We start from the raw sequence: 27,524 nt of genomic DNA, 5'->3' as shown, positions 1-27,524 counted from the left end.
TCATGCTAAATTCTAACTTCCATTTTAATCATTTAAACGTTAAATCGATATAATAAACATTTTAAGCACCATTTTATAACACACAATTTTAATAAGTATATGTACATAATCATAAAACGAAAAATAAATATGACACAATACTGAATGCAAAACGTTCACTGCAAATTATAATATTTTTCATTATAACATCAATATAATTTATATTACGGGCGTCAGTCTATTACACAATTTTATTATGCATAAATAAATAAATACAAAAATAAAACGACACATAACTAAAACAAGAGCACCGCCTTGCGGGTGCAGACCGCTCATCTATTTTCTTTTTAAAGGTGAACGGACTCTCATTTTCAATCACAAAGGAGGGAGGGGTTGAGTGAAGAGGGGTGTATAGTGTCGGGGTGTGGACATTTATTACATTATCTTCCAAAAATGCGAAAAAAAATGAAAAAAAAAAAAATCGGGGGAAGGGATTCTTGGGTGCGATGGTTGGACGGTATTTCAAACATAAAATAATAAAAATAAATATTTGTTTTTTAACCGTTTCAAAAAAAAAAAAATGGGGGGGGGGGTGAGGTGGGGGGGTTATAGTGTGAGGGTGTGGTGGTAATTTGTGAGATGATCTTACAAAAAAAAAAAAAATTAGGGGGGGGATTCGGATGGGGAAAGGGGGTGGTGGGGGGGGGGATTCTTGGGTGCGATGGTTGGACGGTATTTCAACCATAAAATAATAAAAATAAATAGTTGTTTTGTTTTTTTTTAAATTGGGGGGGGGGGGGGGTGGGGGGTATAGTGTGAGGGTGTGGTGGTCATTTGTGAGATGATCTTAAAAAAAATAGGGGGGGGGATTCGGGGGGGAGGGGAGGGGGCACTGGGGATGGTTTGGGTGGAGTCTATTGTGGTATGTCAGGTAAGAGTAGTTTTGTCAAAGTATCAATCAAATCTAATCATAAATAAAGAAGTTATGGCAATTTTAGCAAAATTTAATAATTTGACCTTGAGAGTCAAGGTCATTCAAAGGTCAAGGTAAAATTCAACTTGCCAGGTACAGTAACCTCATGATAGCATGAAAGTATTTGAAGTTTGAAAGCAATAGCCTTGATACTGTAGGAATAAAGTGGACCTAAACACAAAACTTAACCAAATTTTCAATTTTCCAAGTATAAAAAGGGCACATAATTCTGTCAAAATGCCAGTCAGAGTTACATTACTTTGCCTGCACAGTCCCCTTATGATAGTTAGTAAGTGTTGCAAGTATTAAAGCAATAGCTTTGATACTTAAGGAATAAAATGGACCTAAACACAAAACTTAACCAAAATTGTCAATTTTCGAAGTATAAAAAGGGCACATAATTCTGTTAAAATGCACGCCAGAGTTATCTAACTTTGCCTGCCCAGTCCCCTCATGATAGTAAGTAAGTGTACCAAGTTTGAATGCAATAGCATTGATACTTTCTGAAAAAAAGGACCTAAACGCAAAACTTAACCAAAATTTTCAATTTTCAAAGTATAAAAAGGGCACATAATTCAGTCAAAATGCACGCCAGAGTTATCTAACTTTGCCTGCCCAGTCCCCTCATGATAGTAAGTAAGTGTATCAAGTTTGAATGCAATAGCATTGATACTTTCTGAGAAAAGTGGACCTAAACGCAAAACTTAACCGGACGTTGACGCTAAGGTAATGACAATAGCTCATAATTTTTTTTCAAAAAATAGATGAGCTAAAAAACAAGACTGAAAGCCAAAAAGTTAACCTCAATTGTTACAATTTCATCGATATCATAAACACCGCGGGCGCCAGTCTAAAACACATAAGTTGTTTCCTGTGGCTGCAGGTTTTAACAAGTTATATTATGCATTCGTATTTTGGAATCGTTAACTTTTATCTGTATACACCCCTGAAGAAAACGTGTAGTCGAAAGCGCTAGGGTTTAAGATACACATCTTTTACATTGTTTGAACAATTTCTTTCCATATATATATTGGCAATCAACATAAAACAAAATGAGCTCATGGTCACGTTTTTACCCAGGTTCAATAGGGGCAAGCTATATATAATTGAAACGACAATCCTTGCGGATTTTATTTGTAAAGACAACAAAATCACCAAAATAAACATGTTTAATTATTTACATATAACATAAAACAACAGCATTAGTGATATGCGCTCTGTCTTAACAAAACAACCACAATAAAATTACGCACGAATATAGACAATATTAAACTTGGTAAGCAAAACAATATAAACACATAAAAATAAATGCAAAAGATGACCGGTTAAAGTTTAGATGCTATTATATCTTTTAATATTAAAATCCTCTTAACAAATATCTCACGATTTTAAAGATATTTACACAATTCAGACATTGGCATAAACAATCATGCAATAATTTAGACAGACCCTGATCCATATGAGGTACACAAGCAATTGAAACGTGCCTACGGGTACTTTCCATAGACATCATTACCCTATATTTACTTATTCAAATGATTATTTGACGTAGACAAACATATAAACACATTTTAATTAATATTGCATTTCATACGGTATTACGAATATAGCACAATAATTATATTGTTACCAAATAATTAAATTTGTATTTGGTAACATTTGTTGTTTAGCTACACATACAAATTAACGCAAAATGTGTTTTTTTTATGTATCAATTGATCAACATGGCACACAATTAACAAACATCAAGCTATTTTCAGCTATTAAAAAACAGAACAAACATGTTTCATGCATTCAATAAAAGTTAAATATAAACATTCCCAAATATGAGGAAATCTGGTCATAAAACATTTGCTGAACATGTAGTGGAAGAGTTACAGAAACTGGCCCCACTGAAAGCAAATGTGGGATTGTCAATGTGAAAGGTGAAACACACTGTTACAAAACTAATAAAATGTCAAACTTCATCGTAAGCAATATGTCAATACTGTTTACGTTTAATATAAGCACATTCATAAGTGTATATTTAAAAAAAATTGCAAAGCAAACATCTTAAGTTTTTATTTTTAGCTCGGTATTTTCTGAGAAAACTCGAGGTATTGTCATACAGATTGTCGTGTCGTCCGCCGTCCGCGTCGTGCTAAAATCTTAACATTGGCTCTAAAATCAAAGTGCTTCCAACTACTACTTTCAAACTTCATATGTAGATGCACCTTGATGAGTTCTACACACCACACCCGTTTTGGGGTCACTAGGTCAATGGTCAAGTCACTGTAACCTCTAAAATAAATTCAGACAAGCTTTCATTTATTCAAAACTGCACCCGTAGCCGAGCGTGGCACCCTTTATGCGGTGCTCTTGTTTAGGCATATTGTATTGCTCTGTTGTATTTCTAATAGAGACAATTTCATTTCTTGACTATTGTTACCATATGGCAACACTCCCTTAATTTGTCATTGACTGATTTCAAATTACATGGTACTATTTTTTCTTCAGATAATCTAAAACAAAATTAAACAAATTTTAAGTAGGTGTTCTTAATAAAAAGCATTTCATATAACAATGTGTTTCTATTGCTTTAAGTATATTTTTCTCCTCAGAAGTTGTTACTGTACATTATTTTAACAGTTTAATACATATTTTAGCATTGACACAAGAAATGTTTTTTATAACAATGGTTTGTACAAATTAATGTTTACAGTGAGTTTATCTTATAAAAATGGCAACAATATATGAATACATTACATTTAAAATACAATTGTTTTACAGTTGCTATATGTATATATGACAAAATATACATATACACTTGATACAGTGATCAAGAAATCTTGATTAAATTACTCACTGATTAAAGAGGATACAATCTGGTCGTCGTTATGTACATATACAAATATAAAGCATAATAAACTATTATGTCTGAAAACAAATTTTAACACTTATGACCATGTAAGTATATGATAAAAGAACACAACTTAACAATCTTTTGCCATTTTTCATAAAACTCTAAAACAAATTAAATATTTATTTTTTAATTCAGTTTCATTTAAAGCTTTTCAACAAGAGTCATACTCTAATCATTTAACAAACAATATCCACTGAAATCAACAAAGTACTAGTAGTAAATACAGAATCGATTATTTTAGGTAGATTAAATAATTTTGCACATAATTTATTTATATTCCCATGAAATACATAGTATGCTACTAAAAAAGATTCATGATCGAATACCGACCCAAATGAGCCAATTGACTAGTATTGTTTTCAGAAGGTTGATAGACAAAAATCTGAAGCGTAAACATTTTACACCTTTCTGAACAAATATTTTAAATTAGCTTATCTATATTAACGGGTTAAAAACAGACAACTGAAACTCGTCTTATAACATGAAAATATTCCAATATTTTTTTTTTCCAGTTACCAGCATCATTTAAACAGCTTTGGCAATCTTAAAAAATCTTTGATAACAGTGTATTTCCCATTTATTTACCATCATCAGGATCAATATCTGTAGTGAAAGTTTCATAATACAGGCAAAGACATTGAATAGACATGCAATATGTGTGCTTTTAAAATTACTTTAAATGCTTTGTTAAACCAGGGACCTATACAAACAAATTGGTTGGTCACATAGAAAATAAAACGTCAACTATTGTTTTTCTTTGAATACAACTTGGCTGGTCACATACACAATAGAGCATAAACTATTGTTTGTCTTTGAATACAACTTGGCTGGTGCCATAAAAAATGTGGCTATTGACATGACTTTCTGGCTTTCCGCTTGAATTCTTGTGATGTGACATTCTGCCATTTCGATCTGAACAAGGTCATTCATTTCCATCCGTCATAATATTCAAAGAGTCAGAGTAAGTGCTGACCAAACCAGGCGGTATGTAGAGACTAGCAGAACTAAATCAGAATTTATCTCTGAGCTTCTTAGGTTTGACTGGGGTCAATATGGTCACAACTGCTGCAACAACAGTCTGTGTTTCTGACTGGATGATTTGATTTCGTCAAAAGGCATCTGAAAAAAGACTTGTTACTGTAATCGTCAGTTTTTCATTTTATTTTTGATACCGATGGAAAAAAAGAACACGCAGAGCACTTGGTATTTCAAAATGATACAACTAATCTGATTTGAATCCATCGAGAAAATGATGGTCCTGAGACTATTCATAAAATAATAATTAATAATAAATGATTTAATTGAAGTGTATTCTTTTTATTACCAAATCATTTGGATTGTGATTTGATGAATATACATTTTGCCATCGGAATCAAATGTTGTTTTTTTGAAGAAGTGAAAGGGTTTGCCACCATTCAACCACAATTTGCTTTTTTCTCAAAATTCCACATATGTCAAAGAAAACGAATTCAAAATACATAAGTAGGCAAGCTCAAAGTATGGAATGGAAAATATGTTTAGTTTAATCACACTAGAAACAATACTTTTCGAGTTTAGACTATGCATAAAAATCCAACAGCAGGATGTACGTATGGACGGACAAAGGTATATCTACATTCACCCACACATCTATGAACTTGGGGGCGTAAAAAAACATGCACATGACTTGAACACTCACCTGAGGTTCGCTCTGCATTTTGTTCACAGACTGAGGGTCCTTCACCATGGAGATTCCAGAATATCAAGATGATGACTGCTTAAGGTGCAAATGCTTCAAGAACAAACTCAACGCCTTGCTATCCGGGTTTCTGCAATTTAGTATGCAATGTATAAATTAAGACAACAATTTTTAAGACTTAATAAGCATTTCAATAAAATTGTAAAGTATCAAAATGCGGGTTCAACCCTGGCAACACATATGATACTCTCTCATAAAGCCATTCATTAACTTAATAACAAACAAACTAGAGCTTTGTCACAGATGTGACGAATACCCCCACATGAAGAGGGGATGAAAGGTACTTGAAATAGGGAAACCCATGCTGAATGTGTAAAACGCACCCGTGACCCCTTGACCTAGTTTTTAGCCCGGAATAGCCCATATTCGAACATCAAAGGTCATCTAGATTAAGTTTCCGACCAAGTTTGTTGAAGAGGGGATGATAAGTACTTAAAAAGGGGGCAGACACCATACTGAATGTGTAAAACGCATTAAGTGACCCCGTGACCTAGTTTGTTCTCCCTGGAAGGGCCAGTGTTCAATCATGGCCTAGAGATCATTTATATTGAACTTCTGACCAAGTTTGGTGAAGATCGGAAGTAAACTTCGTCAATAAGAGAGCGAGAGCGGACATCATGCTCAATGCATTAAACGCACTAAGTGACCCCGTGACCTAGGTTTTGGCCTGGCATGACCAATGTTCAAACTTGGCCTAGAGATCATCTAAATAAAACTTCAAACTAAGTTTGGTGAAGATTGGATGAAAATTACTTGAATCAAAGAGTTGACAACATGCTGAATGTTTAAAACGCACTTAGTGACACGGTGACCTATGATTTGACCCAGCATGACCCATATTTAAACACTTAATACGGACAGACCGACAGACATGTTCACCCCTAAACTAAAAGCTACGAACATCACTGATCCCTCTTCGTAATTCAATGTTAGTTTTAAAACCATATTTACAGTTAATATGGAACCTGATTTTGTCAAGATTTAAAGAGTCAAATATGTTGGTACCTGCTGATAAATTGTTTCATGTTATTGTTGTTGTGGTTTTGAGTTGTAATGTAACTATAGATGTTAAATTTAAAATGCAAATTCGAGGGTTTAGCTTGAAACTTTTGCATTTTCTACACATTTCTATATAAGAAACAGTAGTTTGTGGCTGAACCCACTTAGATTAGATAAACTGGTCAATTAATTGAAGTGCAGAAACCCCAGTTTGTATTGAATTTTACCTATTGGGTATTTGTGAAAGCAAAAGGTTGAGGCTATTACGACTGGGTCTCCTGAATGCTTTGTCACAGTGAACTCATTGGCAACAACAGGGTTACTTACCTATTGAGATGCAGAGTTTGATAATGTGGACATCGCTTCTGGGCTTGAACTTGTGAGTATAAGACTTCTGTGAACAGATAGAAAGACCTTAGGGCATCCCAGGAATGTGTCCCTGTAAACAAAATAATTTAATTGCATTCTGAAATGGCATCAATTATATAAGCAGTCAATCAATGTTGCTTGAGTAAAAAAATATTTAAGAAATAAATTATGTTTGAAGGATCTTGATACAAATGGGATAAAAACTAAACACTTGATACAAACATAGCCTTCTATAAATTGTACAGTTGACACAAACATCTTGTGTCCCTCTGGAACCAATATTTAGTAAGTAACGTGCAACACTAAAAAGGTGGGACGGACATAAGGAAGGCTGAAAGGAAGGACTGGGAGAATTACAGACAAGGACACATGTGCATGCCCCCCCACTGAGCCCTTTCAAGGCAATACAAATGGCGGCTATTATAAATATTTAACACTTACATAAATGATTTGTTTAAGTTAGCAGCCAGGATAGAGTTATATCAATATTAAACACACCCAAACTGTTTAAATTGAAATTTTGAGTGAAACACTGCACATTATAAATAATTAATTACATTACCAACCTACCTAATTGACGAGGCTATCTTGGCCACTGGCCAAGAAAGTATGGAGCCCCAGGTTCAGTGTGGCTCCACCTTGCGGGTAGGACTAGTTGAGCATTGGCCCCAAGGTCCTGGGCCAGGAAGTGTCACTGGGCCCTGGGCCCAGCTGACCAGACAGCCTGTTGTTCAGCTAGGTACCGATCTATGATTGCATGGGTTCCTGTAGGAACAGGCTTTTAAAACAAAATCCAGAAATTTAAATAATTATTGAAAATAAATGAAGAAAAAAAAAATTGAAATGAGCTGAAGGCTTTTACATAATTATTTTTCTAAAATTAAATATATTTTTTACAATTTTATTAAAGCAGATTTTTCTGCAAGGATAAACTTTTGGTTCAGGGGCTGGATTTCGGTCGAAAATATACAAAACTTAATGCCCATGGGTGGTATTCCAGAAACATCTTAAGTCATTTCTTAAATATTTTCACTTAAGTTAAAAAATACAATGTTTTGTATTTCTTTACTCAATAAAGACATGCAAGTTTTTTTGGTAACTCTCAAATAACATTGACATAATGATGTTATTTTGATGTAATTTTCGATGCCTAACTATTGCAGTATGAAATAAAACACTGAAGAAAAATTCCCAATTTAAGGGTAAAAATAAAATTTAACTTAAGATGCTTCTGGAATGCCACTCCTGACCTTCTATGATTAAAATTGATATCAGATCAAGTGCTATTTGCATTTTAAGTGTGATCAATCTAAAAGCACATAATTCCCACTTGATGCTAGGAACTTTTCAGGCACATAAAATACTGATGTTAAGTGAAGTATACGAGTCTCATTCTGGGAAAGTAGGGCTTAATGTATGTGCAGTCTGCACAGGCTAATCTGGGATGACACTTTAATAGAACTTAATGTATGTGCAGTCTGCACATGCTAATCTGGGATGACACTTTAATAGAACTTAATGTATGTGCAGTCTGCACAGGCTAATCTGGGATGACACTTTAATAGGACTTAATGTATGTGCAGTCTGCACAGGCTAATCTGGGATGACACTTTAATAGGACTTAATGTATGTGCAGTCTACACAGGCTAATCTGGGATAACAATTTAATAGGACTAAATGTATGTGCAGTCTGCACAGGCTAATCTGGGATGACACTTTAATAGGACTTAATGTATGTGTAGTCTGCACAGGCTAATCTGGGATGACACTTTAATAGGACTTAATGTATGTGCAGTCTGCACAGGCTAATCTGAGATGACACTTTAATAGGACTTTATGTACGTGCAGTCTGCACAGGCTAATCTGGGATGACACTTTAATAGGACTTAATGTATGTGCAGTCTACACAGGCTAATCTGGGATAACAATTTAATAGGACTAAATGTATGTGCAGTCTGCACAGGCTAATCTGGGATGACACTTTAATAGGACTTAATGTATGTGCAGTCTGCACAGGCTAATCTGGGATGACACTTTAATAGGACTTAATGTATGTGCAGTCTGCACAGGCTAATCTGAGATGACACTTTAATAGGACTTTATGTACATGCAGTCTGCACAGGCTAATCTGGGATGACACTTTAATAGGACTTAATGTATGTGCAGTCTACACAGGCTAATCTGGGATAACAATTTAATAGGACTAAATGTATGTGCAGTCTGCACAGGCTAATCTGGGATGACACTTTAATAGGACTTAATGTATGTGCAGTCTACACAGGCTAATCTGGGATAACAATTTAATAGGACTAAATGTATGTGCAGTCTGCACAGGCTAATCTGGGATGACAATTTAATAGAACTTAATGTATGTGCAGTCTGCACAGGCTAATCTGGGATGACAATTTAATAGGACTTAATGTAGGTGCAGTCTGCACAGGCTAATCTGGGATGATAATGTAATAGAACTTAATGTATGTGCAGTCTGCACAGGCTAATCTGGGATGACAATTTAATAGGACTTAATGTAGGTGCAGTCTGCACAGGCTAATCTGGGATGACAATTTAAGCACATACATGAAGCCGCATATCCCAGAACACCGCTAAGATACTACTTATTGTTCTTGTTGCTGCTGCTGCTACGACTGGGCCATAGACAGAGATGGAGCAAGTCCTGACGCTGAAGTCGCCACCCCAAACCTGAGAATTGCCAAGAACAACTGTTGTTGAATGGCGTCAATCGCATACTGCTCTCCAGGCCTAAGGTTCACATTATTCGAGAACAACATATCGAGGTCAGTTACATTAACGGACGTGTCACGCAACGCCTGCTCTACCTGTTGGATCAGATCATTTCAGTTTGAGCGACTTGTCCGGCCTAATTTGTCGACGCCCATCATCCAATTGTTGCTAAGCGACATTGATGCCGAGACGGAAGTCGAACTCACCAAGGCTCTGCTGTTGTAAGTGTTGATGTAGCCAACATGGGAGAAGATATTGCTAGGAGGCTTGGTAGTCTGACGCAAGACGTCTTCGTGCTGAATTTCTTAAGCAATTGTAGTATTTGTGCAAGAAGGGGGTTGTCATCGACTTTCACTTCAATGACGTTTGTCATGTTTGCTAGTTAAGTTCATTGAAAAGGAAATGGAAAGTAAACTTAAACCGGATTGTTTAGTGACACATGAATAAGCCTTGCAACACCTTACCTTACAGACCTGTTTTTTAAATGCCAAACATTGTGCCTATAATTGATATTTAGAATATTGCAATTAATTTTTCACTAATTAGAACTCAGAATAACGTAGTATCAATGTTTTACGCGCACCAACTTGAAATTGGAATTTTTTGTGTTTGTAGCAAGGTGTAATATTTATTTTTTTGTAAATCAAAAACAGGCATTACTTGAGCAAGTGAGACTGTACACCTTTAATTGTGTGACTATAGAACTTTAAATGTGAGACTTCATAATTTTAAATGATACTCAGCAATTTAAAATGTGAGACAACACAACTTTAAATGTTACAATCTACATTTTTAAATGTGAGTCTGCACACCTTTAAATGTGAAAGTTTATGACTTATACCTGAGACTTAACAACTTTTAATGTGAGACAATATAACTGTATGGCATTTAATAAGAAACAATAGATGTGAGTTCAAAATAGTTATTAAACTTAGTGAAATAAGCAAACTAGAGCTTTGTCACAGACGTGACGAATACCCCCACATGCCGCATTGACACATAATATTTTGCATGTCATCTTCACAAAAAACAGCAGACACCATGCTCAATTTTTAAAACGCGCTAAGTGACCCCTTGACCTAGTTTTTGACCCAGAAAGGCCCATGTTCTAACTTGGCCTTAAGATCATCTCCATAAAACTTCTGACCAAGTTTGGTGAAGATCGAATGTAAACTACTTGAATTAGAGAGCGGACACCATGCTGAATGTTAAAAAATGCACAAAGTGACCTGGTGACCTAGTTTTAGGCCCGGAATGGCCCATGTTCTAACTTAGCCTAGAGATCATTAAGATAAAACTTGTGACCAAGTTTAGTGAGGATTGGATGAAAACTACTTTAATTAGAGAGCGGACAACATGGTGAGATTTAAAACTCACTAAGATACCCCGTGACATAGTTTTTGACCCGGCATGACCCATATTCAAACTTGACCTAGACATCATCTAGATACAACTACTAACCAAGTTTGGTGAAGATTGGATGAAAACTACTTGAATTATAGAGCAGAAAACATTGTGATGTTCAAAACGCAGTAACTGACCAACTGACCATGTTTTTGACCTGGCATGACCCATATTCAAACTTGACCTAAACATTATCAAGATACAACTTCTGACCAATTTTGGTGAAGATTGGATAAAAACTATTTGAATTAGAGGGTGGACAACATGGTGAGGTTTAAAACACACTAAGTGACCCCGTGACCTAGTTTTTGACCCGGCATGGCCCATGTTCGAACTTGACCTACACATCATCTAGTTACAACTTCTGACCAAGTGTGGTGAAGATCTGATTTAAACTACTTGAAATAGAGAGCGGACACCATGTTCAATGTGTAAAACGTATTAAGTGACCCTGTGACCTAGCTTTTTATCTGGTATGGCCCATGTTCGAACTTGGCCTTCAGATCATCTAGATAAAACTTCTGACCAAGTTTGGTGAAGATCGGATGAAAACTACTTGAATAAGAGACAGGACACCATGCTGAATGTTAAAAAACGCACTAAGTGACCCCGTGACCTAGTTTTTGACCCGGCAAGGCCCATGTTTGAACTTTGCCTTAAGATCATCTAGATACAACTTCTAACCAAGTTTGGTGAAGATCGGATGAAAACTACTTGAATAAGAGAGCGGACATCATGCTGAATGTTTAAAACGCACTAAGTGACACCGTGACCTAGTTTTTGACCCGGCAAGGCCCATGTTCGAACTTAGCCTCGGCATCATGTAGATGCAAGTTCTGACCAAGTTTAGTGAAGATCGGATGAAAACTACTTGAATTAGAGAGCGGACACTTAATACGGACCGACAGACAGACCGACAGACAAGTTCACTTCTATAAACCCCCTAAACTTCGTTTGTGGGTGTATAATTAAGCCAGTTATTCTGATAAAAAACTTTAACATGTGCTATAACTAGGGGCTAGCTCTGTGCAGAGTTTATTTTTACCATTTTTGGATTGGGACAATTAAAAATCATAGTGTTTTGAATTAAATTGGGAAAATGGTTGTAGTTTTTGCTAAACATAATTTAAAAAATTGAGAATAAGTGCTATCAAGATAAATTGCACTAAGGTTCAACTTATAGAGCTGCATAAGGAAACAAACTCAATTTGTAACCTATTAAAACATTGTTTCGGGTCAAACCTTGAATTGAGAACTATAGCCAGTAATTATGGAAAAAATAAACTGTTTAAGATTAGGTATGGGACTCAATTTTGGCCCCAATTTCGACAAATGAATAACACTGTATGATCTCACCTGAAGCTCAAGAAGCTGAGCTGATATGCTGGCCTAGCTGATATTGCCAAAGGCTGAATTTGAGTTCTGATTAACTCAATGTTGCAATCAAAACATTCTTTTTCTTCCGGGAAACCATGAATTGAGAACTTTAGCCAGTAATCATGGATATAGACTTTATGAGATAAGAATGGGGCTGAATTTCGGCCCCAATTTCAACAAAATAATTAACACTGTAAGGTCTCACCTGAAGTTCAAGAAGCTGAGATGACATGCTGGCCTTGCTGATATTGCTAAGAGACGAGTTTGAGTTTTGATTTCTTCAGGTTGAGAGTCGAAGGGCGTACTGGACCACACAACAAAACTGCTGTTATTTTTCAAAGCCTTCTCTTGCATCAATTCAATGTGAGGCCTTTTGGACTCGGAGTGCTAAGTGCTCATAACAAAACCAGACGTGTTCACTTTAAGCACCTTGTTCACAATAGTGGGCGTAATTTGCGTCTGTTGCACACCCCATGGATGTATGGATCTCTTAGTGTTTACAACAAAGTCATTACTGCCTGTCTGTGTCAGCATGGATGTATTGTGCTCTGGGTGTTTACATCCAAGTCATTACTGCCTTTCTGTCTCAGCATGGATGTATCGTGCTCTGAGTTCTCAGCAAAGTCATTACTGCCTTTCTGTGTCAGCATGGATGTATTGTGCTCTGGGTATTTACATCCAAGTCATTACTGCCTTTCTGTGTCAGCATGGATGTATCGTGCTCTGAGTTCACAGCAAAGTCATTACTACCTTTCTATGTCAACAAGGATGTATTGTGCTCTGTGTTCACAACCAAGTCATAACTGCCTTTCTGTGTCAGCATGGATGTATTGTGCTCTGTGTTCACAGCCAAGTCATATCTGCCTTTCTGTGTCAGCATGGGTGCATCGTGTTCTGTGTTCACAGCCAAGTCATTACTGCCTTTTTGTGTCAGCATGGATATATCTTGCTCTGGGTGTTCACAACCAAGTCATTACTGCCTTTCTGTGTCACCATGAATGTATTGTGCTCTGAGTGTTCACAGCATAGTTATTACTGCCTTTCTGTGTCAGCATCCATATATCTTGCTCTGGGTGTTCACAGCATAGCCATTACTGCCTTTCTGTGTCAGCATGGATATATCTTGCTCTGGGTGTTCACAGCATTGTCATTACTGCCTTTCTGCGTTTGCGTGGATATATCGTGCTCTGGGTGTTCACAGCATAGTCATGACTGCCTTTCTGTTTCAGCATGGATGTATTGTGCTCTGTGTTCACAGCCAAGTCATTACTGCCTTTCTGTGTCAGCATGGGTGTATCGTGTTATGTGTTCATAGCCAAGTCATTACTGCCTTTCTTTGTCAGCATGGATGTATTGTGCTCTGGGTGTTCACAACCAAGTCATTACTGCCTTTCTGTGTCAGCATGGATGTATTGTGTTCCGGGTGTATACAGCATAGTCATTACTAACTTTGTGTCAGCATGGATGTATTATGCTCCGGGTGTTCACAGCATAGTCATTACTGCCTTTCTGTGTTAGCAAGGATATATCTTGCTCAAGGTGTTCACAGCATAGTCATTACTGCCTTTCTGTGTCAGCATGGAAATATCTTGCTCTGGGTGTTCACAACCAAGTCATTACTGCCTTTCTGTGTCAGCATGGGTGTATTGTGTTCACAGCCAAGTCATACTGCCTTTCTGTGTCAGCATGGATGTATTGTGCTCTGGGTGTTCACAACCAAGTCATTACTGCCTTTCTGTGTCAGCATGGATGTATTGTGCTCTGGGTGTTCACAACCAAGTCATTACTGCCTTACTGTGTCAGCATGGATGTATGGCGCTCTGGGTGTTCACAACCAAGTCATTACTGCCTTTCTTTGTCAGCATGGATGTATCGTGCTCTGGGTATTGACAACCAAGTCATTATTGCCTTTCTGTGTCAGTAACATTGCCAAAAGTCCGTTCTATTATGATATTTTGGCCGCTGAGAGGACAATCTGGGGCAGTCCGCAACCCTACTGTTGTCCAAACTATCAACAGCAGATGTATCCCACTAGGAAAGCTTACGCTTTTATTGTTCCTTGATTTTCTTCCGTTCAATTTCTGTTTGTCCCATAAAGATTGGAACAACTTATTGAAATTTTTATTCTTCATGATATTTGTTGTGATGTCCAACAGCAACAACTGACTGTTAGCGTTACCATAACTACTGCTATAACTGTTTGTGTCTGTAACACTCGTCCCTTTCAGGCCCACGTGGAACTCTAGCTTAACAAAACTACCCAGGCTTATGTTTGGAAAACGTGACGTGGGCATTGCGTTTGTTCAGAACAGAATCATGCTCAGAATTTGCTGCAGAACGGAGTTGTTCAACGATGCTGACTTTTTGAGGCAGGCGGTCAAGGGAGAGGAGCTAGAAGTCAAGGGAGGGGAAGGGTCGTTCTGGACTGGGGCTCCTGCAGGCGGGACTGGTGCGGTTGCTGGGCCAACTCGATATCAATGCTGGTGCTCTGCTGAAAACAACAACAACACAGTGGGTGATAGGAACTTGTTGCAAATTATTTTACAATCTATCACAAATTATGCCTCTTGACTGGCTGGGAAGGTTTTCAACAACATGAATTTCTAATCTGGCATTTTATTGGTTCCTTGTCCTTAATAGCATGAAGATAAATACAATTAAGTCATTTTGTATAAAAACAAGAAAAGTGTTGGCTTATGCTATACTTATCTGTTCATTTATATCTATTTTTACTCCATTTTCAGAGATGTATTTTCATAAGCCAATATGCGGATCACTAATGTTAGAAAGTGTCGTCTCAGATAAGCATGTGAAATTCACATCAGCTTATAAGGGAGGGAGGGTACTTTCTGACTAGACTGGATTTTCATAAAGAGGATTATTTGTTCAATGAAAAATACCTTTAAGAGGAAAGTGTTGTCCATGATTAGCCTGTGTGGGCTGCACAGGCTAATCTGTGACAACAATTTAAGCACATGCATTAGGCCCCATTTTTCCACATCACAGCTTATTTATCTATTAGCCAATTTTTTGCTGCATAACAAAAAGAAGGAAAACCATCTGGTTAAACATTTAATATTTTTTTATTGTACTTATTCTATTAATCAGGTCTACGCTGCTGACCAAGGCCTTTTTTCCAGACGCTAGGCATAAATGGGTTAATAGTCCTTGTAAATTTAACTTAAATGGGAAATTTGTTAGCTTTTGGGGTAATACCGAGAATTCTTTTTCTCAGCAAAGTAAGAAAATAGATATGTTTACGAGCACCTGCGGAAACATGTAAACTTCCTCACTCCACTGAAAACAATAATTGACTGTCTTACCCCAAAAGCAAACAAATGTTCCTTTTTGAATATTCGCAATAATGGCATCAGTTATATCAGAAGTCAATCAATGTTGTTTGATTAAAAATATATTTAAGAAATAAAGTATGTTTGATGGATCTTCATACAAATGAGATATAAACTAAACACTTGATATAAACATTATATGTCCCTTTGGGACTTAAATAAGGATGAAAGGAAGGACAGGGAAAATTACAGACAAGGACAAATTTGTATGCTTCCACTCCCATCAAGCCCTTTCAAGGCAATACAAATGGCAGCTATTATAAATAGTTTACAATTACATAAATGATTTGTTTTAGTTAGCATTACGAATAGAGTTTTATTAATATTAAACACACACAAACTATTTTATTGACATTTGGAGTAAAACACTACAAATTATACATGGTAAATTAAATTACCAACGCACCTTATTGACGAGGTAGTCTTGGCCCCTGGCCAAGAAAGTATGGAGCCCCGGATTCAGAGTGGCTTCATCCTGTGGGTAGTACTATTTGAACATTTGTCCAAAGGTCCTGGACCAGGAGGAACAGGCTCTTAAAACAAAATGCAGGAATTAAATTAAATATTGAAAATAAATGAAGAAAACAATTTTTAAATGTGCTGAATGCATTTAAATATTTTTTTACTCAAATTAAAGAGAATTCAACAATTCGATTTAAGCAGATATTTTAATTATGCAAGGAGAAAATTTTGGTTCAGGGTTTGAATTTTGGCCCAAAAATAGACAAAACTATGTTCTGACCTTCTATGACTAAAATTGATATCAGATCAACTTTTATTTATTATTTCTTTTCCAAGTTTGATCAATTTAAAAACGAATAATTCACATTTGATGTTAGGAGCTTTTCTTCAATCAGGCAGAAAAAGGACTGATGTTAAGTGAACTATATGAGCCTCATTCTTGGAAAATAGGACATGATGTATGTGCAGTCTGCGCAGGCTAACCTGGGATGACACTTTCATAGGACTAAATGTATGTGCAGTCTGCACAGGATATTCTGGGATGACACTTTAATAGGACTAAATGTATGTGCAGTCTGCACAGGATATTCTGGGATGACACTTTAATAGGACTAAATGTATGTGCAGTCTGCAGAGGCTAATCTGGGATGACACTTTAATATGACTTGATGTATGTGCAGTCTGCACAGGCTAATCAGAGATGACACTTTAATAGGACTTAATGTATGTGCAGTCTGCACAGGCTAATCTGGGATGACACTTTAATATGACTTGATGTATGTGCAGTCTGCACAGGCTAATATGGGATGACACTTTAATAGGACTTAGTGTATGTGCAGTTTGCACAGGATATTCTGGGATGACACTTTAATATGACTTGATGTATGTGCAATCTGCACAGGATATTCTGGGATGACACCTTAATAGGACTTAATATATGAGCAATCTGCACAGGCTATTCTGGGATGACACTTTAAGCACATACATGAAGCCCCGTATCCCAGAGCACCGCTCAGATACTACTTGTTGTTCTTATTGCTGCTGCTGCTGCTGCTGCTTTGACTGGGCCATAGACAGAGATGGAGCGAGTCCCGACGCCAAAGTTGCCACCTCAAACCCGGGAATTCTCAACAACAACTGTTGTTAAATGGCGTCAATCCCATACTGGCAAAAGGTTAACATTATTCGAGAGCAACTTATCGAGGTCAGTCGCAATAAGGGACAAGTCACGCAACACCTGCTCTATCTGTTGAATCAGATTGTTTCTGTGTAAGCAACTCGTCTAGAACAATTTGTCAATTCCCAGCATTGAATTGTTGCTAAGCAACATCGATGCTGGGATGGAAGTCGAACTCGTCAAGGCTCCGCTGTAAGAAGTGTTGATGAAGCCAACATGGGAGAAGATGTTTGGAGGCTTGCTACTCTGACGCAAGACGTTTTTGTGCTGAATTACTTAAGCGAAGGGGTCAGGATTGTCTTTGACTTTCACTTCAACGATGTTTTTATCTTGGCGGCTTATAGTGTTTGCTGAAAAGAAAATAGAAAGTAAACTAAAACCCGATTGGTTTAGACTTAGTGACAAATAAATTTGCCCTGCAACAAAATACTTAACACACCTGCTCTTCAATGCCAAACGTTGCGTCTATAATTGATATTTAGAATATTGCAATTATTGTTTTACCAATAAGAACTCAGAATAGCGTTGTATCAATATGTTATGCCCAAAAAACTTAATATTAACATTTTTGGGTTTAAAACAACGAAAAATACATAGTAAAGTACAGTTCATAGCAATGTGTAATTCTTTTCTTAACAAGAGATGTGTTTGTCAGAAACACAATGCCCCTACTGCGCTGCTTTGATTATATATTTTTGTTTTTGATTATAACCCTTTACAAATACTACTTCCCTTGTAAAAATGATCTGTACCTGCCAAATGCTAAATATAAATTATCTCCCTTTTAAGCCTGTTACTTCCATTGGATTTGTTTTTACCTTTAATCTTGAAGGATGACTTTGACCTTTCACCACTTAAATTTTGCAACTCCATAAGATACACTTGCATGCCAAATATCAAATTGCGATTTTTAATATTGCAAAAGTTATGGCCTATGTTAAAGTTTTCAGACGGACGGACTGCCATACAGTTTAACTGCTATTTTGCCACCCTACCGGGGGCATAAAAATAAACAAGAAATATCTTTAAAAAAGATATACGGCGTAAATAGTTTAATGAATGAGATCAAGGATAGCGAATGTCTTTTTCTGTGCAGTTCTTAGCTGCATCACACGCAGTACAGGATGTTACGGGGAGTTTTCGCGGCTTATTTTACATTATAACATATTGCTGGTCATAAACCTATAGATACAAAACAGAAAACCAAAAGAAGAATGGAAGTGAAATTTAAACATATGAGTCAACCGGCCACACGTGAAGTATCCGTATTTATAGGCGCGTTCTTCGAACAAACCTGTTTTAGTGGTTTGTCGGGCATTGCTATTTGATTCGATTATAAACAGTATCAATTATCATCGTGCTAATGCTTAAAGTGATATTATGGGCATTTTGCACTGTTGAATTGAGCTGAAAAGAATTAACAGGTCAAAATAGTTAGTTCAAATGTGGTTACTGATTAATTATCTGCAACTCACCTTGCTACCAGTTGTTTATAAAAATATATTTTATATTCGATATTCTTACGTGACCCACCCAGTCCTGTAAGCTGAAATGATCCGTAAAACAGTTTCGTGTCTTTGTGTCGTATGAACAAATCTGCACTAAAACTAAATTTAGGTTCAACTCGTAAACGCATGATCAGTTGTCAAACGAAAGTACGGTTGATATTCAAATGCATTATTTTTCTCTTTCTGGTATATTGTTTTAGTATGATGATGCTGCATTAATTAATATAAGTGTATATGAAGTAGAAACATCAAAAATAATCAACGGTTGCAATAGACACCTATAAACTTTTACATGCTCATAATATCACTTTAGTACATTAGGCAATATGGACGAATAATTATTGTTAAATTTATCAACAATAATATTTATCATTGTATTGTTGAAAACACATTAAGAATCTATTATTTACATACCATAATTATATTGCTGAATATCTTCATTTAACATATTTCTGGTCTAAAGAAAATTCCAGGTCACCTAGTTCACGGATAGCGTCTTTATTATATAACGATCATTTTACTGGCCGCCAACTCCGGTGATGACCTGTATATAAACTCTGAATGTCCGCGAATTGACCCGATATACCTCGCGGGTTGAAATGCAATGCTTTAAAGTGAGGCCTCGCTTCCATTGCTCTTTATACTTTTACATGTTAACATGTTGACAGGAATAAGGAAGTAAGTACTAAATATGAGAACATAGCCTTTTAAGTATAAACGCTCTTGCGCTGGTAATACTCTGAAAATAAAAGGTGTACGCACAAACTGTATTGATGTCGAGAATTGAGTGTAAAACTGTTCTATCTATTAAGCCTTTTCATTCGAGATAAAATTGTTTCATACAGTAAAACAGTGTTACAAAGACGCGGATATGTTTCCAATGTTCTGGTGGTATACTCAAATCAGCCAATGGAATAAATGAAGTGTATTCATTCGTACCTAGCCGCGGGAAATTTTATTGGAATTTTATTGGACACTTACAAAGGTCAGGCTAAGGTGAAAAGCTGGCTTATGCAGCTTACGCCGAATAAAAAAAACAGGCATGACTTCAGTAATTTTAAGTGGGAGACTGTCCCCCTTAATAGTTTTGACTAAAACAATGTGAGAATTAACAACTTAAAATGTATGACTATATAATTTTAAATGTGATTCTCTGCAACTTTAACTGTTAAACAATACAACTTTTAACATGACACTAAACAACTTAAAATATGAGACTGTACACATTTAAATGTGCATAACTTATTACGCAAGACTAAACAACTTTAAAGGATAGACAATACAACAAATCATAAGACACGATACTGTAAGTATATGAGTACTTGATCACCCATGTTTTACCTATGGATTAGACAGAAATGCAAAAACAGATTAAAGTCTATGGTGAATTAAGTATATGATACTCTGTCTTGCTACCAGGGGCCATTATACTAGTAATTATAGCCTATTCTGGTTAAATCTATTATATGTACGTGATATTGAATCGATACTAGTTGATGTCTACATTTTATGCCATTGTTTTTGTAAGACAGACCTTAGATGTAATCTTTAGTCACTGGCGTTGAAAGTGTGTGCATAAGGATATGAAAGCAGTGCATAATAGTGATTTTGTCTTTGCAAACATCAGGTTTCTAATTTAAATAAAAATCTTAATCAGTTATACGTGAACACAAATATTTAACAATTTATAATTTTTGATGTGTATTTTAATTGTACTAAGTCTCAACTTATAGGGCTTAATAAGGCAAGTAACTCATTGTTGCAACCTATCAAACACTTTTTTTGGCAAATATTGCATAGTAAATTTTAACCAGTAAATATTTATAAAAAACTTTTTGAGGAATGGGGCTGAATTTAGGCCCTATCTTTGACACAATTAATAACACTGTACGGTCTCACCTGAAGCTCAGAAGCTGAGCTGATATGCTGGCCTCGTGGATATTGTTAAGGGCCGAGTTTGAGTTCTGATTAACTTCAGGTTGAGAGTCAAAGAGCTACTGGACCATACAACAAAACTGGGGTCATGTTTTCAAGCCTTCTTTAGTCTCAATTCAATGCAATGCCCTTTTGGCTCGGAGTGGAAAGTGCTCGTAACAAAACCGGATGTGTTTACTTTTAGCAACTTGTTTTCAATAATGGGCGGAATTCGCGTCTGAGGCGCAACACATAAATAAATTGTGCGCTGAGGACAGTCCGTAACACTACTACTGTCCTAACTATTTACAGCAGAAACACTTCTGAATGAATCGTTTTGATTGTATCTTGATTTGCTCTCGTTCCTTGCTGAATATATAGATGCACAGTCTTATAAAGAATTAAACAAATTATTCAACATTTAATTCTTTGTGAGATTCTTCATGATGTCCACAGCGAGAACTATCTGTTAGCGTTACCTGTTAGCGTAACCATAAGTGCTGCTATTCAACGTTTAATCCTTCGTGAGATTCTTCGTGATGTCCACAGCGAGAACTAACTGTTAGCGTTAACTGTTTGCGTTACCATATGTACTGCTATAACGTCTCGCTTCTGTAACACTCATCCCACTCGGGCACTAGAGCTAAACAAAACTACTCGGGCTTGCTTGGGGAAATCTCGACGCGGACATTTTGGTTGTTCATAACAGCGCGTGAAAACTTGACGTGCTGAGGATTTATTGCAGAACAGACTTGTGTAACGATGCTGACCCTTTGTGGCCAGAGGTCCAGTGGGAGGAGCTAGGGATCAGGGGAGGGAAAGGATGGTTCTGTATTGGGGCTCCTGCAGGCCGGACTTGTGCTGTTGCTTGGCCAACTCGATATCAATGCTGGTGCTCTCCTGAAAACAACAACACTAGAGTGGGGGATATGAACTTGTAATACATTTTTATATTACAATGTATAATACACTACATATATGCCTCTCGATTGGATGTGAAGGTTTTCAACAGCAAACCATAATTATCTGAATTTCTAATTTGGCATTTCATTGGTGCCTTGTCCTAAATAGCAATTAATGAAAATTAATGCAATTAAACCATTTCATATTCAAACATTAAAAGTGTTGGATATGCTTTTATAACCTGTAAATTCATAATTATTATTCTTACTTAACTTTCAGTGTAATTTTATAAGCCAAATTGCTGCTCATCAATATTAGAAGCTTTCGTCCCAGATTAGCATGTGAAATCCACATAAGCAAATCAGGGAGGACACTTTCTGACGATACTGGATGTTCACAAAAGAAGATACTTATTTTCAACAAAACATACCTTTAAAGAGGTAATTGTTGTCCCTAAGTAGCCTGTGCGGACTGCACAGGCTAATCTGGGACTACAATCTAAGCACATGCATTAAGCCCTATTATTTCACAGCGTGGCTCATTGATGTTTTTAGCCAGTTTTTTTCCTGCATAACAGCAAAAAAGAATGGACAATCATCTAGTTAAAAATAATAAATTGTTTATTGTACTCATAATCATTATCGGTTAACTTTTACAATTGTTTCACAGAGGTTTTACTGTTAATACAAGTTTCAACAAGCAAATTCGTCCAATTGATATCCCGGCGAATATGCTTCTGGACACAAAAGTGTTATATTTATCACTCAAAAAAGCATTTTTTCAAAATACAAAGGGCCATAACTCTGTTATTTACAGATGGTGTACAACGCCGTTTGGCGTGCATCATTCTCTTATCAATATATATACTCATACCAAGTTTCAATGCAATCCGCTAAAGCACTTCCAAGATATGGCTCCGAACGAATGGACGGACGGAAAGACAGACGGACAGACAACGCCAAAACAATATCTATCCACCTATGGCGGGGGATAATAATAAATGGGAGGCAACAACTTCATATTAATGTATTCCCAAAGTTACAAAATCACACACACCATTTTTACCATGCCTTTACAGGTCTTTGGTGTTAAACTCTGTTTAATTTCACACTAGACAACAGTTCCAAAGTAAATCATCATGTCATAAAAGTTGTAAGACATATTACAAATTAATAAAATATGAAACAATTTAATGGCAACAACTTACTGCTGGTACATATTGACAGTTCTCTCCCTTGTTAGTGTAAGCAAAATTAATTAAAGGCCACAATATACTAAATGATTTCCCTATATAATTCAATGTAAAAGCGACAACTTTAAGAGAAAATAAATGCAACATTTAGAACATAGAGACCACCATAACCATACTTTTTCTGAAAGTTCATTCTAAGCTGAATAGATTTAAGCAATAAAAAAGATATGTCATGTTAAAACCAAACATTAACTTTACTCAAGTCAAACTCTACTTCTTTTGCGCCTTAGATTTTCCGGCCATTTTCTAGTGCAATGTAACTGTTTACAGGCCAAATTTTTATACTTAAGTCTCTAACTTTATCATATGTCAGGGATTAAGTAGCGAGCATCTTTTCTCTCCCTTCCAATATATCCAAGAGATAAAGCAAGAACACCAGTCTAAAGTGTTAATCATGGCTTCGAGTAAAATATGATTTTTTTTGTGAGTATAGCATTACATGAAACGATTATTTAGTATAATGTAACCTATAAGGCAACCTGAACTGTTTAAAATGCAAAAAATATGCACTTCCTTATCATTTTTCATCTATCCTCAATGTGCATGCCAAATTGCAGATCAATCCTCCACGTAGAAATGTTTGAACAATGAAAATTATTATAATAATGCCTGATAAGACATATGGCTTCCATTGTCGGTGCTTAGATTTATAAAGGGCTTTCAAGAGCAAATAACATTAACTTATATAACAGAATATAGTAAATATACTGTAAACTTCTTATATGCTATATCGTAGAAGAAATATAATATTATTAAAACGTGTTTGGGCTTCTTTCAGTGCGAAATTGTGAGTTTAGAGGTGCTCAATACGAGTTTCTTTACTTATTATTATCCCCCGCCATAGGCGGAGAGATATTGTTTTGGCATTGTCTGTCAGTCCTTCCGTCCGTCTGTCCGGAGCCATATCTTGTAAGTGCTTTGGCGGATTTCATTGAAACTTGGAATGAGTATGCATATGGATAAGAGGATGATGCATGCCAAATGGCATTGTACACCATCAGTTAATAATAGAGATATGGCCATTTGTTTCTTGAAAAATGCTTTTTGTGTGTCCGGAGCCATATTTTTAAAGTGCTTTGGCAGATTTTATTGAAACATGAAATGAGTATATATATATGGATAAGAGGATGATGCACGCCAAATGACATTGTACACCATCTGTTAATAACGGAGTTATGGCCCTTTGTATCTTGAAACCATGTTGTTTTGAGTGTCAAATATAATACTTTTGTGTCCAGAAGCATATTGGCGTGGGCAGCAATTCAACGAAATGCTTGTTTTAATTATTTTCCCATACAAATTTTCCCATTTAATTATTTTTCTTTACACTTTTCAATACTCGTTAACTCCATAAAACAAAACACATTTATTCCATGAAACTAACAAGAACGCATAATATCCCGTGAAAAAATGGTGGTTTTATGTAAATCATGCTCCTTTGTGACGGGGCCTGTTTTGACAAAAAAAAACAACACTGTATACACAATGAAAACTTAACACCTCCTCGCAAACATACTCTATACGGCATTAGATGGAATAGATTCCAATCAAATAGGCATAATTGAATATCTCACAGCTTTATAAAAACTCAAAGCCTGCATGGGGATGACAGAAATTATTGTGGTGTTGTGTTTCTGAGGTGTCTGTATCGGTAAGTTGGAAAGCATCAAGCTGGAGAAGGGTTTGAGTTATTGATCATCAAGCAAAATAAGTTGTACTGTAAACACGATATACACAAAAATAGACGCCATTTTACCTTCTGTGAAATCATATCATATCATTCTCGTCTACTTAACTTATTTATACACTGCAAAAAAATTATTATTTGCGGGACATTATTTTTTATTGATTTTAAGGGTTGAACAATCCACAAATTAAATACAAATATACTGGAAAATAACTGACACAAATTCCATATTTATTGTTTCCGAACTGAGAAAGTCACGCATTAACTACCACGTCCATGAGTCTTTTTAACCACGAAATAACATGCGGACGAGTATATATGATTTTACAAAAAACAAACAATTTAAAAGGATATTTTACCTTATGTAAATTTATACCATTCTTTTCCACTTCATCTTAATAAACAGGAAATACACAAGCAGGGCTTTTCCTTGAGTATTTATGGGTCTGTTAAACGGACCCATACCCAAAGCGTGTTATATGCTGTTCCTTATGAAAATTATATCTCAATTAAACAAAGTTTATAACTATTATAATAGGATTTTATTCCTATCATTTGAAGTATTATTAATACTTATATTAAATGTGTTTTTCCCAAATCAATGGACTTTTAGCATGAAACAAATTCAAAATCCCAAAATTGCATTTTTTCCCAAAGTGGAGAAGAAAGGGCCTGACAAAGCGTCTCTTTTACCTTCTGCTTCATGCTTGTCCCCCACATCCTCAACATCGTTGTCTCGACCCAGCAGCAACTGGAGCAGCAGAATAGCTTGATGTATTTCTTGTATGTATATTTAGGACTCACACACATTTACATAAATGTAATAAAAAAAGTAAAAGACATGTTCAACATCATAAAATATGGCAAATTAATCAATCTCACATCAAGTGTTACCTTTCTGTAAACATTGCTTAAAATATCAATATACACTCCTCCAAAGATAACTTAAACAATGTCATACTTTATTAAAAAAGTATTCATCCATATACATTTCTTACATGGCATCATGGTGTTTATAGAAATGAAAGTCTAAAAATAGCCTCAGTTGCTATGTACATGTGCATATATGTAGAAATATTAAATTTTCAGTTGAAATGCTTTGTTTTTTTTCATGCACAGTTTACAAGAAATAAATTTTAGGACCATAATGACACAAAGGTTATGACAATATAACATAATATGCATTAGATCTAATGTTCAAACAAAAACCCTCACATTGTATAATCAGATAACAATATGTGCACATAAATTATTTGTATCTTTAACCCTTTGGATGCTGGGAAATTTGTCGTCTGCTAAAATGTCGTCTGCTGAATTTCTTAAATTAGCATTTTCTTCGATTTTTTTTCAAAGAATACTATCAGAATAGCAAACAGTTTGGATCCAGATGAGACGCCACGTTCTGTGGCGATTCATCTGGATCCAAACTGTTTGCAAAGGCCTTCACAACTCGGTTCCCGCACTGTAAGGGTTAACTACACACTTAATGTTGTATTGTAACATCACACACTACTATGTTCGTATGCTAAACAACACATTGTCATTGAAATATTAATCACTAATTACAACAGCTAATACGTACATGTACACACTATTCCACTCTGAACACCATGATGTTGTACCCCAGCTGTCCCACAATGATGGATGATGTTGTGCTGCTGTAGCAGACTGACACTGGGTACCACACTCCATCCTCCTCAGTAGCCAGCGTAGTCAGCTTACTCTGCCCCTTCCAGCCCACCTGTAGTACAGTGTTGGACAGGTATCCACAGACCAGCACCTGGCCTGCAGGGGTCACATGTAGACCACGTGAGCGCACTAGTGCTGGGTCTGTGTATGTAGCCAGGAGTGTGCCATCCCTGGCCAGGGTGAGAAGCTTGCTCTGCCAGTAGCTGGTGATGTACAGCCTGTCTCCTGTGGGACTCACAGCACACTTGTATACTGCTAAACAGAGTAACATCAAGATATTGAATTACTGTAAATATTAAATAATCTTATTAAACATACTGCAGTGATATTGTATTACGCATATGTTGCTATAAAGAGGCCTTTACACATCTAAAATATATGCATACATTTCAATGATTCAATAGTTAAGCGTGACATTAAACTTCAGTAGCAGAGCTATTTAGTTAACGTTTGACATGTTGAAATGCGACTGGTGAGTAAGATATGAATTAGAGCAAAATTACACAGATGGAAAGAATTACACATACAGAAACAATTGCACAGTTCAATCAACAGGTAAACATATTGTACATGTACAATCATTTAACAACCACAAAATTAAGACAGGGTCAGAAAGTGTCTCACTCCCAGGAACTCAGTTTCTATTTATAGACATGTCATGTAGTGACAGTCAAAATACTTCATTACTCATATTTATAAATCAATAATAGTGAATCTTGTTTTGGCTACAATGCACTGTAGCATTCAAAGGACACATATGAATTATATAACAAATATTTTATAATACATCAGCGGGTTTTCTGCTATTACATCTGAATTTTATTTTATTATCATCTCACAAAGTATATAACTATTATTTATAAGATTTTTTTCAAAATAATAAGATAATGGCCTAATGGGTCAATATTTGTTGATTAAAACAAGATGTGTTTGTGAAACACAATGTCCCCCTATATGATGTTTGACCTTGTAGGATGACCTTGACCTTGTGAAGGATGACCTTGACCTTGACCTTTCACCGCTCAAAATGTGCAGCTCCATGAGATACACATGCATGCCAAATATCAAGTTCCTATCTTCAATATTGCAAAAGTATTAA

The 27,524-nt window shown here is 36.1% G+C and overlaps 1 protein-coding gene across 3 annotated transcripts in view; it reads right to left on the bottom strand.

Moving 5' to 3' along the window:
* Positions 1-2,108: 2,108 nt before the first annotated feature.
* LOC127874628 (uncharacterized) overlaps positions 2,109-27,524 on the bottom strand; it is a 49,469-nt gene continuing 24,053 nt past the window's right edge. The window contains exons 3-13 of one of the 3 annotated variants that reach the window (XM_052419087.1): positions 26,319-26,677; positions 25,430-25,487; positions 17,281-17,822; positions 16,240-16,366; positions 12,689-14,974; positions 9,798-10,080; positions 9,576-9,660; positions 7,531-7,725; positions 6,919-7,030; positions 5,533-5,662; positions 2,109-4,973 (exon numbers count right to left, since the gene is read on the bottom strand). In XM_052419087.1, the coding sequence (XP_052275047.1) occupies positions 26,328-26,677 (350 nt within the window). In that variant the 3' untranslated portion in view covers positions 2,109-4,973; positions 5,533-5,662; positions 6,919-7,030; ... (6 more) ...; positions 25,430-25,487; positions 26,319-26,327. Of the gene's footprint in view, positions 4,974-5,532; positions 5,663-6,918; positions 7,031-7,530; positions 10,081-12,688; positions 14,975-16,239; positions 16,367-17,280; positions 17,823-20,879; positions 21,186-21,368; positions 21,795-25,429; positions 25,488-26,318; positions 26,678-27,524 lie in introns of those variants that run through there. The other 2 variants (XR_008047031.1, XM_052419096.1) reach the window with 2 other exon arrangements.

The sequence above is a fragment of the Dreissena polymorpha genome, chromosome 1 (assembly GCF_020536995.1).
Source record: "Dreissena polymorpha isolate Duluth1 chromosome 1, UMN_Dpol_1.0, whole genome shotgun sequence".
In the NCBI taxonomy this organism is placed as follows: Eukaryota; Metazoa; Mollusca; class Bivalvia; order Myida; family Dreissenidae; genus Dreissena; species Dreissena polymorpha.
This window is presented reverse-complemented; position numbering and strand designations above follow the sequence as displayed.